The 15,443-nt window shown below is 43.0% G+C and overlaps 1 protein-coding gene across 2 annotated transcripts in view; it reads right to left on the reverse strand.

Annotated features, from left to right (window-relative positions):
- ABLIM1 (actin binding LIM protein 1) overlaps positions 1 to 15,443 on the reverse strand; it is a 217,508-nt gene that overhangs the window by 39,826 nt on the left and 162,239 nt on the right. For both annotated transcript variants that reach the window (XM_068961482.1, XM_068961484.1), the window contains 2 exons: positions 14,894 to 14,981; positions 11,465 to 11,523 (listed from right to left, as the gene is read on the reverse strand). In XM_068961482.1, the coding sequence (XP_068817583.1) occupies positions 11,465 to 11,523; positions 14,894 to 14,981 (147 nt within the window). The remainder of the gene's footprint in view (positions 1 to 11,464; positions 11,524 to 14,893; positions 14,982 to 15,443) is intronic.

Consider the following 15,443-nt stretch of genomic DNA (forward strand, 5'->3'; position numbering starts at 1 on the left):
GAAAGCAAGCCCGCCTGGTCACCTTGAGGCAGGCAGTGCTTGGACCTGCTTTGACAGTAAGAATCCACTGGAGGGGTGGGATCAGTCATTCTCACCAGGGTCCCTGACATCTCTGAGACAAAAGGGTGGCAGGGGGTGGAGAAAGTGGGCAGGGCACAGTGGAGGTGAGCCAGGCTCGACCCTTCTGGCCCTCCCTCCTTGTACAAGCACTTTCCTTCTCGAGTGACAATTTTACAATCACAGGACTATCTCAAGATGATAGAATCCCCACATCTGAATATGTTACAAAAGAAAGGATTCACGTAATAACAGGACTCCCAAAATCCAGCTCCTGGATCAATTTACCAATCAAAACATACAAAGGACACCACCAAAGTGCAGCCTTCCTATAAAAAGAGATGCGACCACTTCAGAAAGCTGAGCCAGTAACCCTCTCTGTGGGATAACTGGGCTTCCCGGTGGCTCAGTGGTAAAGAAACTGCCTGCCATGCAAGGGACTCAGGTTCAATCCCTGGGTTGGGAAGATCCCCTGGAGAAGAAAATGGCAACCCATTCCAGTATTCTTGCCTGGAGAATTCCATGGACAGAGAAGGCAATTATTCACTACAGGCAGTCCTTCAGCTTCAAGTTGCCAGGATCGAACATTTGCCAAAGTCAATACAGTAATGAAGCCTCTTAGGCAACAACATGAGGTTAGCAGTACTGAACATTTCTTCCCCACTTACTCTGTGGCAGGCCCTGTGCTGAGCACTCCCCAGGTATGCTCTCATTTAATCTTCTCAATAACCCCAGGAAGGAGATTCTGCTAACATCTGCTAACATTCTGCTAACATTTATGCCTTTTTCTAAATGACGGGAAAGTCGCACAGGTGGGCAAGGGTCAGGATTTGAAACTAGATGCTTTAAAGGCAGAGCTTGAGCTCTTAATCCCCGCACTAAATTTTCTGCCCACATTGGAGGGCAAGTGTAGCCATTTACTTTTCATCACCATGACTTTGGGACAAATGAGGTGAAAGTAGAAGAAAAATATGGAGATGAACCAGCAGGAGAGAGTGCCTGCTAACTGAAAATGTTTTGACTGCCACTTAGAAGCTTCTAAGAAGCCTGTAATAGTTCGCTGTTGGGCTGGGGTGGGAGAGGGTGTTCCCCAGGAGAGTCAGATGTTTGGGGTTGCTGGTGTTGCTATGACAACAGCTTGTTTTCATTAACAAGCCGTGAGGATGCTGTGTGAATAGCCAAAGTGCTCGCTGAGCTTTGGGGTCTCTCCCACATTCCTTGTCCTTATTTCTGCCAAAATGTGGGTCAGGTACCCTTTGCGTGTTTCCTGTAACAACGGACCTGGGGGTGGCTCTGAAGTGTTTCATTCCCTGATGTACTGTGCACACTGATAGGACTGCAGCTGGGGAAGAAGGCGCACAGGGGTCAGGAAAGGCCCCTGAGTGCTCCCTTCCAGAGATGGAGAAATACTCGGCTGAACCAGCCTGTCCCCAGCTCATTCTCTCTCTCTCTTCGTTCTTCACAGGACTGAGCAGGCTGTGAGTGACACAGGCTTTCTCTGAAGCATTTATCTTAGTCATTTACTGTTTTAACATTGTTGGGCTAAAGGTATTAACATCCAAAAATTCTTCTCCAGTTCCACTGTTTTCAGATTGGAGTCACCTCCGATTTGCATCCAGCTGCCCTGGCTTCTCTGACTGCAAACTAAAGACTTGAGAGTTTCACAGTCAGTTTTTGAAGTCGAGCCAACCTTCAACAAACCCACCACTGCTCTGGCTCTCTTTTGAGATCACTGTGCCCAGTGTATCTTCAGACCACTTAGTGTATTTCAGAAACAGGTACAACGTGCTGGACGTTCAGAACTTGCTGTCTTTCACTGCCTTTGCCACTGTTTGTTTTAGCCTCATTCTGACCTCCTAACTTACTGTCAATTTTACTTCCACAGAATCTTGCTTATGGGTTGAGTTACGCCCTTGCTTGCCTGTTTTCTTATAGTGGTCCTAATTTGTTTTCCTGTTTAAAATGAAATAATGGGATAAAATACAGCTCTGTATTGCATAATCTAGGGGGGTTAAAAGGCTGGCTTTGGAGTCTAATACCTTGATGCATATATTGGCGCTATTGGTTGTGTGACATGACATGAGTGTCTTTTCTTCCCTTTCCTTCTCTTTCTCACTCTTTCATTGTTTTCCCTTTTACTTCCTTACGCTTCAATTTATCTACATATAGAATGGAGGAAAGGGTACATACAACACCTCTTTCCTAGCGATAAATGAAACAATACATACAAAGCTTCAAGCACCTTGCTCCGCACATGACGAAGACCCAGCATTTTCTGGCCAGCTGTCATGAGACTGGAGTTCTTTGCCAGCGTCTCAAATAATGAAGGGCAGGACTCACTCTGTTCTGCGCCTCATGACTGGACAGTCATTTTGGATGTGAGCTCCACTGACCAGACTTCCCTCGAGTTCTCACCCTTGGAGACCTTCCCATCAGAACTCAGGTAAGTTAACTGTCTCAGTGGATGGGGCAGTGGTCCCACCCAGAGCTGACAAATGTCCTTCCCTTTCTTGAGAACTCCATGGAACGAATCTTTACCCTCCCAAGATAACGACTTCTCCAGCTGGCGTCTAGGCCCTAGTTACTATCACCCTTCCATGATGGATAGCAGAGAGCTTGCTCAAGCCTGTCTGATCTGCCAGGATAACTCCTGGTCTGCGCCCTCGTGAACTGTGCTCCAAGATAAATGGTGCACAGGGATGGTCCACTTACGCCACAGTTCCTAATGGCTTCCCACACTGGGGTATTTGCTCAACCAGCAGAGGTTAGCAGTCTCTCTCTTGTGAAGATAAAAAAAAAGTTACTCCTAAAAGTGGGACTATTATTTTTGAGTTTGAATCTTAAATATTTAGAATTTTACATTTCAATTCTAAACATCTAGACTTCTAAACAGGTTGCATTTTATTTTCTCTGTGTTTTAAAGTGTTAATTTAAAAAGAGCCAATTCCTAATATTACATCATATGACAAAAGAAACCCAAATGGTTTAAGACCTGAATGCAAATGTAATTTGAGAGTAATTTTAAACAAGAAAGAAAAGAAACATGCTGAATTTTAAATGAGCATCTTGTTTATCACTGAAGTTCCCCTTTTCTTCTAGCTGTGTTTCCCTCCTAATTAATACACAACTTGCTAATTGTTTGATGGCCTTCAACATCAAAAGGCATAGAGCTGTCTTCTGACATGACAGCTCATATCCACACACTCAAAATTAAGGCTCATCTTAACCTCAAAAGCAACAGCTTACTGACATGTTTTCCCTCTTTCAAATTCCACTGAGAGTTTCTTCTTTATCATTAACTTAATTCTAGTGTCACCTCTTCAGGTGGTAACAAAGTTATAGATAATCCATATTTCTACAGATGATCTTTACATGCAATTATTTCATCTAAATTACTGTTTCATCCCATTCAGACAACCAAGTTCACAACAGTGATTCACTGAATTAAATCAAGAACCCAAATGAGTCAACAGGCTTTGTCTCTGGAATTCTCTATGAGAGCTATGATAGACACAATTACCCTGTTGCCTATATTATAAATGAAGATAATTCCAAATATTTATCCCCAAAGGTCTTCCCACTTCTGTTCTACAGAGGGAAAAAAACCAAACCTATAGACCTGTGATGAAGTTGTTAAAGCAGATGCAATCTACTTATTCTCACTTTTTCCTTCATGCCTTACAGAAAAAAACAACTTGAAAGCACAGTTGGAAAAATTCAGTTTTTTCTTTTGATGCCATCTTTGGGGGGTGGGGAAGGTAGAGGAAAGCATGGGAAAAGCAAGGTAGATATAAGAAGGATTATAAACAGTCTGTGATCTTTCAAAGGACTTTGCCAACAGATTAACCTTTAATCCTCATTTTGGCAACAAGTGAAAAGGATCCTTCAGTAAGAACCTTCTAGTTGTATGTGGCTTATGCAAGAAAAACTCTTTCATAAAGAAAGTGTCTAAATTTACATTTATTTCTCCAGCACACCTTCACATACCTACTTTCAGTTTCAAAAAAGCTTTTTATTTTCCCTCAAAGGAAGGAAATAAATCAACAAAGAGAGGTCTCACCAGACTAGTAGTTCATTTCAACGAGAAAAAAGGACATTTGATTGCTAAGAGTAGATGCTTGAAAAATGCACATCTTTTTGTTTTCTGTATAAAACTTTTAAAAAACTCTCTAACTACATTTCACTTGCTATTTCCCTTACCCCTTGACTTTGCCCACCTGCTCTACACTTCAGAAGGCACAATCACAGGATGAAATTACACTGGAGAAACTCCCCAGCCCTCATCCATCTTTAAATGTTTATCATTAAAAACACTTACCGGAGCTTTGCCTGGAAATTAACCAGAGAAATGACATTTTCGCTTATTTCCAATTGTGGGCTGCCCCACACACCTGGTCCCTTCTTAGAAGCAGAGAGCTGGAGAGCCCTCTTCCCGCAGACCTCCCCTCACCCTGCAGGAGCTGGGGAGTAACAGCTATGTTCATCTATGCTGCATTCGCCCTAAGCCACGCTCTAAGATGGGAGAGAACTACAGGCAACTGGATCCCAGGTCAGAGAGGTCGTATGAGTGCCTACGGGACCGCTACTCATATAAGGTAGTTGACACCTTATACGAAGTGCTGCTAAGGCTGACAGTACCTGCCTTGGGTTTTTGTCGAAGTTCACCAGACAAGGAGGTGATAACAGCTGCAGAAGAAGGAATACTTTAAAAAAGCTTAACATATATTAAGTATTCACTGCTAAGTCAAAAGAGGAAATCCTTTCGGTTTTTTTGTTTTTGCTTTTATTTTTGGTTTAGTTTTGGCTGCACCACCAGCTTGCAGGATCTTAGTTCCCTGCTGGGATCCAACCCGTGCCCTGAGTAGTGAAGGCACAGTATCTTCTCCAGAACCAAGTGTGCAACTGCCATTAGCCTTTACTATGGCCAAGAGTCCTCATTGTGCAGGATAAATCTTAACACCTATACATTCTGATGAATTGTAAAGACACACCAAAAAGAATAAAATATCTGAACAGAGAGAAAGCTGGGAATAAAGTGGTATGTCTGGTGGCAACATTAATAATACAGTAACCAATAGCATAATTTCCTTATTCTAGATATACTTACAGCCTCTAATTGGCTCCTTTACAGAAACAGACACACAGTATTTGTTTGGTATATTATGGGTCCGCAAGTGCATACATTATAACACAGTGAGTGTTAGTTTCAGAAGAGGAAAAAAAACTCATGCCCATTTTGGATGGCAGCCATTCATGCTTTAGCCTCCAAAGGCACAGCACAGAAGCCCCTTTTTAGAATGAAAGCAAGTGATCCACTCCAGATTACTACAAACTTGGTCCTGGAAATATTGTGTGGTTTGTTTATAATGAATTACCGACCTTTCCCTGTAAACAAAATTTGCTTTCCTTATAAAACTCTTCCAAGTAAGCGAAACCGGAATATATTTTTCTTAGGTCATTCTATTGGACTGGCCAAAAAGTTTGTTTGGGTTTTTTTCCATAACATCTTGCAGAAAAACTGGGATGAACTTTTGGCCAAATTGGTAATTTTTTTCCTCACCATTTTCTTTTACCTGTAATTCAGCAAGAGGAAATAAGAGAAGATTTCAAAAAATGAAAAATAAAATGACCTTCCTCCACAATAAAACCAGGCTTATTTCTAGGGCATGAAGTGCTGAAAGTCCCTGCAAGGGGTACAGTTTATCTAACACTAAAGGTGCTTGATATTATCTGGTGAAATGAACTGCTGCGTAGTCAACAGTATTTAAAAGATCAAAGTATCTGTGTGGCTTGAGAATTGCTTTGGCATTTTCAGGCTTGTCAAGGGTTTTGATAAGGCATGATGGCCAATGGGTGAAGCAAGAGCTTGTCAAATGGCCCATTTTCTCAGCCAGGCCCCAAGTGATTTATACCTTTCTGTGACAGGGTTCAGTTAACTTTACTGATATTTAAGGTTCGATAATGGGAATTAGATATCCATGCTTAACAACAGGGTAGGAAGAGAGAAGGTTTTCCAAAATAGACCTCTTTCTCTCTTTTCTTCTTTTTGCTCTCTCTTCTCCAGCCAACCAGTTCTCAAGATACCACACATCTCTTAAATTTAAGGGTCTGGAGAAGACCTAAAAATTTCACAGTTGATGGTATTTTTCTTAAAGTCATGAAAGTGAATCACTTGGCAATAGCCTCAGGCTAATAAAATAAAACACTATTTGAGTTATAAAGCATACTTTCAGGGGAAAAACCAAAAGCTATTGAAAAAGCAATTTCTTGCCAAGTAGGTACTAATTCTAAGAACTCACTTGCAATGGGAATAATTTCTGGCTGTTCCTCTGGATTCATGACCCTATACGTTAACTGTATGTGAAACTCTGCTATTGGAGCCAAAGGTTTAAGATAGATGAAGATTATATGAAAAATATAAGTTGAATGTAACCCAGCTTCATGGGCCAATCACTCAGGGCCTGAAATCTACATTTAAGTGTTGCTCCTTTTGACCTGCAACACCTTTCAGGGGTTGATGTCTAAAAGGTTTCTTTCCCCTCTGAAACTCTGTACTTCTAACTATCTTTCAAATCATTTAAAGAAAACAGGTACAGCTTTAATGAAAGGAGCCAAGCCCACACTCTCCTGGGCCATCGTGCAGTTCTGGCAGACGCAGAGAACAGGCACAGGCATCGGGCCCAGACTAAAAAGCTGTGTCGCAACCCTGAGTGTCAACAGAGCTACACAATGGGTTTCATCTGGACAGAGCTGGGGCCATGGAAAGCCAAAGTTTCAACTGATGCTAAGAAACCCCGAAAGAAGATCAAGCGTGTGCAGGGAACACAGTCTCCTTCCTGCCTCACTGCTCATCTGGAGAGCTGGCTGAAGACTCTCCCAGGTTCCAGAGGATGCTCTGGAAAGCTGGTGCCGCTCTTACACCCTGTCTCTTCCTTGGGCACCATCAGACTTGGCCAGTATTTCAGGCTCTCCTCTTTGTGTCTTCCCAGATCTCTCTCTCACTCTCCCCTTGTAGGACAGTGGAAAGAACAGGAATTACCGGCTCAGAGAGATCCGAGCTCCAATCTTAGCTCTTCCGCTTACCACTGGGAGAACTCTGGGGAAGTTAGTTCACTGTGAGGGTCTCAGTCTTTCCATCTGTAGGATGGAAAGGATTGGCAGGGATTCTTAAGGAGAGCCATTGAGAGCATAGGTCAGTTTCTTGCCTCTGCAAAGCCGTAGCTCGTCTTATTTGTTCCCTTTTCCACTCTGCCACTCCTTCCTCGAGCCAAACTTCTCCTTCCCCAAGTACTGCATTTTCCCAGCTCCACGCTTCTGTTGCTCTTTTCGTCAGGCCCACCCCTTTCTCATCATCTCTATGTGTTCAAATCCCATCCAGCCTCCAAAACTCAACTCAAAGACCACTTCTCCCAGGAAGCACCCCTTGAGCTCCTTTCCCTCACCTGACCTGCCTTGATCTTTAAGATCCATATGCTGTGATATGTTTCAATATCTGTTAATAATCATGTACCTGTCTTTTCTTCCTTACTGTACCTGGGTACTTGGCAAATATTTGTTCAGCGAACAAATGTGTGAGTACAGGACCAAAACAGTGGTTTCCAGGGTGCTCGCTGTCCTGAAGACAATGCTTTAGCCACCACTCTAAAAGAAAACATTGTCTAGAGTAGGAAACAGCCGGAATCAGAATGTGAGATGCACTCTGTGGGGTGAGCAAAAGCATCTGCCTCTATGGGAGCCCAGAAGTTATGTGCGGAAAGCAGCAAGGGGAGGGAAAGCGACAGAAGCCTGGGGCCCCCAGCACAGCAGGCCCCGAGCCTCAGCTCAGACACGGTGCCAACCTGCAGACACGGGGACCGTCCTGTGCGTCGAATCAGACTTTTGGGGTAAAAGAAATCAGACGGAGATCGACGGACGTTTGGTGGCTGTCGTGAAACATGAAAAAGGGAAGAATGAAGAAAGAAAGAGCCTCGACTCAGAAACACTATCAGCAAAAAACCTTCAGGAAAACTAATCGGATAAGTGATAAGTGACATCAGGCTTTCCCCGGTGGCTCAGTGGTACAGAACGCCCCTGCCAATGCAGGAAACTGGGTCGGGAAGGTCCCCTGGGAAGAGGAAATGGCAGCCCACTCCAGTATTCTTGCCTGGAAAATCCCATGGACAGAGGAGCCTGGTGGGCTACAGTGCATGGGGTCACAAAGAGTTGGACATGACTGAGCAGCTAAGTAACAACAACGAAGTGGAATCACTTTAGTCGGGGTGTGTGTGTGTGTTTAAGGTCCATGTTTAAAGCATAGTAACTAGTCTTCATTTTCTTTTTTTTCGCCACCCATCGTGGCTTATGGGACCTTAGTTCTCCGACCTGTGATTAAATCCATGCCTTCAGCAGTAAAAGTGCTGAGTCCTAACAATGGGACTTCCAAGGAATTCCCTAACCAGTCTTTACATTACAGTATATTTACCTATGTTCCAACCTTCCCCCCTCCCCATCATTCCTTTCCATTTATTTTGGCTGAAATATTCTTACATATGAAGAGTTAGAAGCCAGTGAAGCCACTGACAGATGTTCTTGAGAGTCTGTTATTACAAACACCCCACAAGTTCTTGAAATCTGGAGAATGCGGATTACTCAGTGGGGTTGTTGAAAGATCCTTAAAACATTTTCATTTTGCTATGGTAACTGAACTGATGTGACACCGGGAAAAAGGCCTGAAAATCCTGGCTCAAGGCTGTCCTCCATAGACACACCCTTAGGAGAGTACAAGAGTTGCGCCTTCAAAATCTAGCCTCTTTTAAATCCCACCAGCGTCAACATGCACCCCACTTGGGGTGCGTCAGAACCTCATCTCTTTAGAGGTACATCATCCTTACTACTTGGTGAGTGAGCTGGGGGCTGGCCCGACCTCCCAAGTGGTAAACACTAGCTTTAAGAGAAAAAAGTTTCACTAAAGGGAGAAAAAACTACAGCTCCTCTTGGCCAGAATGAGTGGAAGTATCTCACTAGTTGTTTTCATAACCTTATCCAAAGAGTTCCATCAAGATTAAGAGGGTTGATTTTTTGGAAACCATTTTAGTAGCACAGTCTGCAAACTCAAGCAATCCTTACAGAGAAAGGACACATTCCATTCAGTCTGGCCTCGTTAGCATTCTTCTGTCTCCCAGAAGACTTCGTCAGGGATGAAATAAAAATGATTCTTCAACAACTGAGGGCAACACTGTAAAGGCAGTGCAGGCCACTAGCTACTAGGGTGCTTTGGGGATGGCATCTACAAGTGATACAGTGAATCCTGTATTCCTGTGATCAAAGTGCATGACTCTTGGTGGCTCGGACGTAAAGCGACATGATTAAAGTGACAATAAGTACTATCTTTAAGGTGCTAGTATTTTATAACGATAACCCACTTCAAAGCAGCCATGAGTCATCAAAAATCCCAGAGTCTGGCAACTTCCAGTGTGCACCTGTCTGACTGACAGATGACAGGGTTAGGTACACACGCTTAGGCTGAAGTTCTATGTCAAAACAGGGATCAAATCATCCTGCTGCTCCTGCTAAGTCACTTCAGTCGTGTCTGACTCTCTGCGACCCCATAGATGGCAGCCCACCAGGCTCCCCCATCCCTGGGACTCTCCAGGCAACAACACTGGAGTGGGTTGCCATTTCCTTCTCCAATGCATGAAAGTGAAAAGTGAAAGTGAAGTCGCTTAGTCGTGTCCGACTCTTAGCGACCCCATGGACTGCAGCCCACCAGGCTCCTCCATCCGTGGGATTTTCCAGGCAAGAGTACTGGAGCGGGGTGCCATTGCCTTCTCCGCAAATCATCCTAATATTGGTGAACATCTCTCCAGTTTGTCTGGTCTTTACTCCATTATTTTGAGAAAAAGTGATTTTTCCCCCTCCACTTAAAGTCTGCTCATATTAACTGAATTTTAAGACATCCGTTTTTATTCAGGGTCACAGGCAAGGGGCAAGTTTCTAAATGATGCAAATGACAAAATATCTCCATCTGATCTCACAGATGTCAGTTGAAAAGACAAAAGCAGAGCTTCTAGCAGACAAGAGCTTCACTGAGAATAAAGAAAAGATATTGAAAAAGGAAAATAAGAGCTGTCATTCCCAGGGGTGGAAGGCCAAAAAAAAAAGGCGGGGGTCCTGATAATCATTTCTCTGAAGCCAAGTCACTCCTTCACAAATGACATGTTAGTGATCAGGCCACACTGATGTAGCAGCTGTGTGACTGCTGGGGATCATATATACAGCTTCTTGTGCCTGCTAACAGCAGATCAGGAAGAAATGATTCCACATTCTAGAATATTGTTGTTCAGTTGCTAAGTTGTGCCTGACTCTTTGCGACCCCATGAATTGCAGCATACCAGGCTTCCCTGTCTTTCACTATCTCCCTCAGCTTGCTCAAACTCATGTCCATTGAGTTGGTCATGCTACCTAACTATCTCATCTATAGCATGGCTTCCAAAATAAATTTGGGCCATTCTTTTCCCTGAAACACCAGGTGGTGTAGTCCAGCTATTTCAAAGCAGACCACTAAGGTAGTTAAATGGAGGGACTGTGGACTGGGGTCTAGCCTGATTACTGCTCTGAAAAATACTTCACAGCCCAAGTGAAAAATGGGGGGCATCTGAGTAAGAAACAGATCATGTTCATGGCCTTGCAACTGTGTACAGCTCTTTGCTTCTGAAACAGGTAGAATATTGTCTCCTGGTGGTGATCTGAGAACAGAGTAAGATCAAGAGGAGGCTTTAGAATTGAGAGAAATGCTAAAAAACCAAAGGAAAGAAAGGAAAAACAGGTGAGAGATAGAGTCTATCCTCCATGTGATCCATGTTCCAGGGAGTTTTGAAAATATTTAGATGCTACCTAAGGTTTCAGTTACAAAAACAACCAAGAACATTTATTCCCACTGACTCGTCTGAGCTCATCATGATTTTCCCCAAAGGTTTTTTATCTAACATATCATCAGCTTTTGGAGATGGAGGCTACTTGGTGAACTTGGATTTGAGAGGCCAATCAAATGTAGCAAGAGCTGAGCAATGGCTGCAGAGTTTGGATTGAGTGATGTGATGGATGAAGTACAAAAAAATTCTGGTGAGGGGGTCACCAGATGTTGGACCCAGAACTTGACTTTTCCCCTTGAATGCTTTCCTAAGAACCTGATTCATGAAGCAAGGCTTATCTTGTCTAACACAAGCATTTGAAACAAGAATCACCGCCAATGGCAGGTAGGAGGAAACCTCTTTTTCTGGCCAAATGGCCTTTCTACTTGGTCTGTGATAGAAGGGGGAGAAAAGTCCTAAGAAGCAATTTCACCCAAAGTGCAGTCCCAAGAATCAGTGACCGTAGACACAATGGACAGCAAGTACGTCTGGCATCACAGGGCCAAAGCCTTCCTTACCCGCAGCTTTTCCTCAGTCTTGGTCGATTGCTTACAGTCGGGATGCCAAACGGTAGAACCTGGAAAGACAACGCACGTCTAAGAATGAAGGAAATGGAAAGCAGCCACAGTCCTATTATACAGAACTTCTGAGAGAGGCCCTGTGCCCAAGTGAATCATGATAGCTCAAATTCCAGGTGAGTTTTCTGCATCTAGTCTGAGCTTGTTCTATAACAGTTATAATCCTAGACCACAGAGACCACTCATTTGGCACAAGAGTGTTTTGATGAAAGAGACATTTAGTTCTCAACTGGGCAGTGTTTTTTTTTTTTCAAATGCTATCATTATCCTTTGGGGACTTCCCTGGTGGCTCAGATGGTAAAGAATCTTCCTGCAATGTGGTAGACCAGGGTTCAAACCCTGGGTTGGGAAGATCCCCTGGAGAAGGTCAGGCTACCCACTCCAGTACCTGGAGAATTCCATGGGCAGAGGAACCTGGCAGGCTACAGTCCATGGGGTCACAAAGAGTCCGTATTGAGCAACTAAGTTCCATTTTTCACTTTCATTTTTCTTTAAAAGTAACGTCTGTGTACTTCCCAATATCTACTTTTAATTTCAGAAATATAAGCCATAAGCCATGTTTACATAACATCAAAACAACCAAGCAATTTAGATGAGAGCAATAAAGTCAAACCAGATCATCTATATCCAGAAGCAAAACTCACCAAATTTTTTTTGTTGCTTCAATTATACACTTACCTACATAGACACAGGAAATCAATCCAACTAGCAGAAAGTTTGAAACTTACATTACAAATCCACACGTTTTCCTTTAACTTTTAACCTTTTAGTTAACTTTAAAAAGGTCTCCACTTTTAAACTAGTGAAGTTATTATTTAAGTGTTGTTTTCTGGTCCTCGGTCAATGACTCACTATATAGGAATTTAAGGTGCTTTCTTAGATGGTACCAATATCACAGAACTAAGCAAAACACTTATATCCAACAGAAAGCTCTTTTCTTATAAGATTTCAATGCCTGCCTATGCAATTTTTTTTTTTTTTGCCTAGGTATACAATGTATGTAATTCATGGCTAAGGTCTATATGTAAGTCCTATGTTCATGCAAGAATATGTTTAAATGTGGGAATGGTGGAAGAATTTGAAGAGGGACTTAAAAAGACTTAAGCAAATAGTTACTAAGTTGAAAGCAGTTTTTTTTGCCTAAATTTGTAAATTTATTCTGGCTACATTTAAATTGTTTTTAAAAGAGTCATGAGGTTGTCTGCGCAGGACAATGTCAATGATATAAACTTAATATGAGTCTCTGTATGAATATTTTATGTTTTACATTTCACTGTTGAACTCTTTCTCTCCTGAAAAGCTATCAAATTAAAATAACTCTTGAATTATTTTACACCACTGAGCTAAAAATACTATTAAATTGATGACAGTGTAAATACATTTTATATCAGAATAATACTTTAATCCCTATTTAGCAGTCATTTCTATCTCGCTTAACCCAGGACCAAAAAATCAAACCAAAGCCAGACAGACACATAGTCCCTTCAGCACTGGCTTTTACTCTGAGGCTGGCTTCAAAGCACGGAAATCCTCTTAATGTGGAGAGCCGGGGGGAGGTAGGGTGGGCAGCAGGGCTGGAAGCAGGAGCAGGGTGCACTGTCGAGGTTCTACTGAGTGGACATCCTGGCCCAGAATCCTAGGGGTGCACAAGGCATTGAACTGTCCTCCAGAGGTCAGACACACAGGGAATGCAAGCCAGAGAGAACATGAGATGCTGGGGAAGATGAAACTGCTCCCTGTTCAAGGATGCGCCGGGAGCACAGGCAAGAACACCAAAGCCCAGCTCCAGGAGAGCTTTACGATGCTCAAATTCGGCACATAGCCCAGATTACCAGGGTTGTTTATCTATAGTATGAACGTGCTGTACTTGTGCACAGCCTGAAATCACCCTCTTCACTCGGCTTGCAGAACTATGTGAACACACAGAGGTGAGCCCAGAGCCCTGAGTCTCAGTTCTTAGCAGACACTCTTGGGGTGATGACCACTCTTGGGTCTTTGATGATGAGTGCTGTAACTGACACATTCGGATCTAAAACAGAGCCTGGAGACCAACTAAAGAATAAATCTGCTCCATGCTGAACATGTAAAGTGACACCTGTCTATTGCTCTCAAGGATTCACAGTTTGTCCTGGGGGGGAAACGTGTCATACAAAGCCCATATGAGACTACAGATTTGGGGCTTGTCACTTGCCTTCATCAGGCTCTTTAAAATTCAGTGAGATTTTCCACTGTAATTTTTTCAGAGAAATCATTCTAAAGCTAAAAAGGATGTCTGGGTTGTCAATTTCTCACACAGCTAGCGTTCTTTAAGGGGAGAGCAGCCAGAGCTTTGATCTAATACTCAAGAATCGTTTCTGGAGATTTTTCTTAGTTTCATAAAAACAAAAATCAAGAGCAAAGCAAACCATTCATTAAAACTACACATAGTGTTACATGCAGAGATGAAGAAATGACATGCAAAGGCCAATGAGAACCAGTAATTAGCAAACTGAACAAGCAATAGCTCTTATATTCTTGCTAATTTTACTGATCAGCCCTTGTCTATTTAATGACTCTTTCCTGCTAAAAATAGTAAAATGCTTGCACAGATGGTACTGTTTGACTAGAGGAGAATCCTTCCCCAAAACTCTCTGAAAAGCTTCAGAATTTTAGAGGAGATAAAAGCTAATCATAGCTGTACATAGGGAAAATTTCTCAAAATTATTTTCATTAAAAAAAAATTGAATGGCCCTCTGGTAATGAGTACTTCCTTGGCATCAGAAACTTCTCAATTTCTCTATCAGGAACTTTGGGTGTGTTTACTCTCACTCTCTGGCCTTCTCTCGTTCACTATGACAGCGATCTCATCTTCATGGGATGAAGTACATCTGTGATGTAATTCACCAAATATGAGATTTTCTTCTTCCTAAAAGCCTGGATAAGAGCATACTGGGAGGCCCCCCTAAATCCTTCTCCCAGGATAGTAAAGTGAGAAAAAACCAAGTATTATAACCATCCAGTATGTAACATTTCTAGACATTCATTTCCTCTTTTGATCTTTTGTTTCCCAAGCATATTCCTGGGGGTTGGGTGGGAGGAGGCCTAGCTGATCTTTCCTCTTGCCTTATCTCCATGGCATCAAGTTCAATCCATTCATCCATAAGCAATCTACTCATTTGTTAACAGCCTCAGGGGCTCACTGCCAGCATGTCAATTGGTTGGCTGATTAATACTAACTGATGAGGTCACATTTGGCTACATTCATTTGGGATCTGGGTAGCCTTGCAGCTAATGAAATGCCTCCTTGTCTTAAAAACAAACAAGCATAGCCCGGTTTTCTCTCCCCGGGGGCGGGGAGGAGAGGTTATTGCACTCTCCAGACCACCTTACCTTGAAGATACATTTCCTCTCCTTCTGTGAACATCTGGGTGCACTTGCTGCATCGTGCACAACTCGGGTGGTAATGCTTGTCACCCGCCTGCAAGAGAAGAGGTGGGAAATGTTCAGTCTATTGCTGGGTACTGTCCCCGCCTCTTCTCTGCACATGGCAATTTGAGGAAAAGAGAAAAAAGCTAAAGGTGGGAAAGATAATTGCCTGACTGACCAAACTTCTCATACCAATAGCCCTAGAAGCTGAAGCCGATGGCATCGGCCCCACGAGGGGCTCAAAGATCAGTGCTCGTGTCTGCCACGTGGGGCTGCCTTGCCTCTTGGGGTTTCTGGCACCCAGCTGTCTCTTGGCTTAGGCTGTCCTGGATAGTTGCCAATTACACACCACGTGCCTGACATGAGTCTGCTCCATCTCCCCAAAAAGTTCACCTCAAAAACATTAACATCCAAATTGATGTTGGAGGCCAATGTTGGTTTGTATTAAAGCAATAGAAAGAAAGGATCCTATTTAGCAGGTCCTTTTCTAGCTAAACAGTGTGAAAAGAATATA

This window comes from Capricornis sumatraensis, chromosome 23, assembly GCF_032405125.1.
Source record: "Capricornis sumatraensis isolate serow.1 chromosome 23, serow.2, whole genome shotgun sequence".
NCBI classification, from domain to species: domain Eukaryota; kingdom Metazoa; phylum Chordata; class Mammalia; order Artiodactyla; family Bovidae; genus Capricornis; species Capricornis sumatraensis.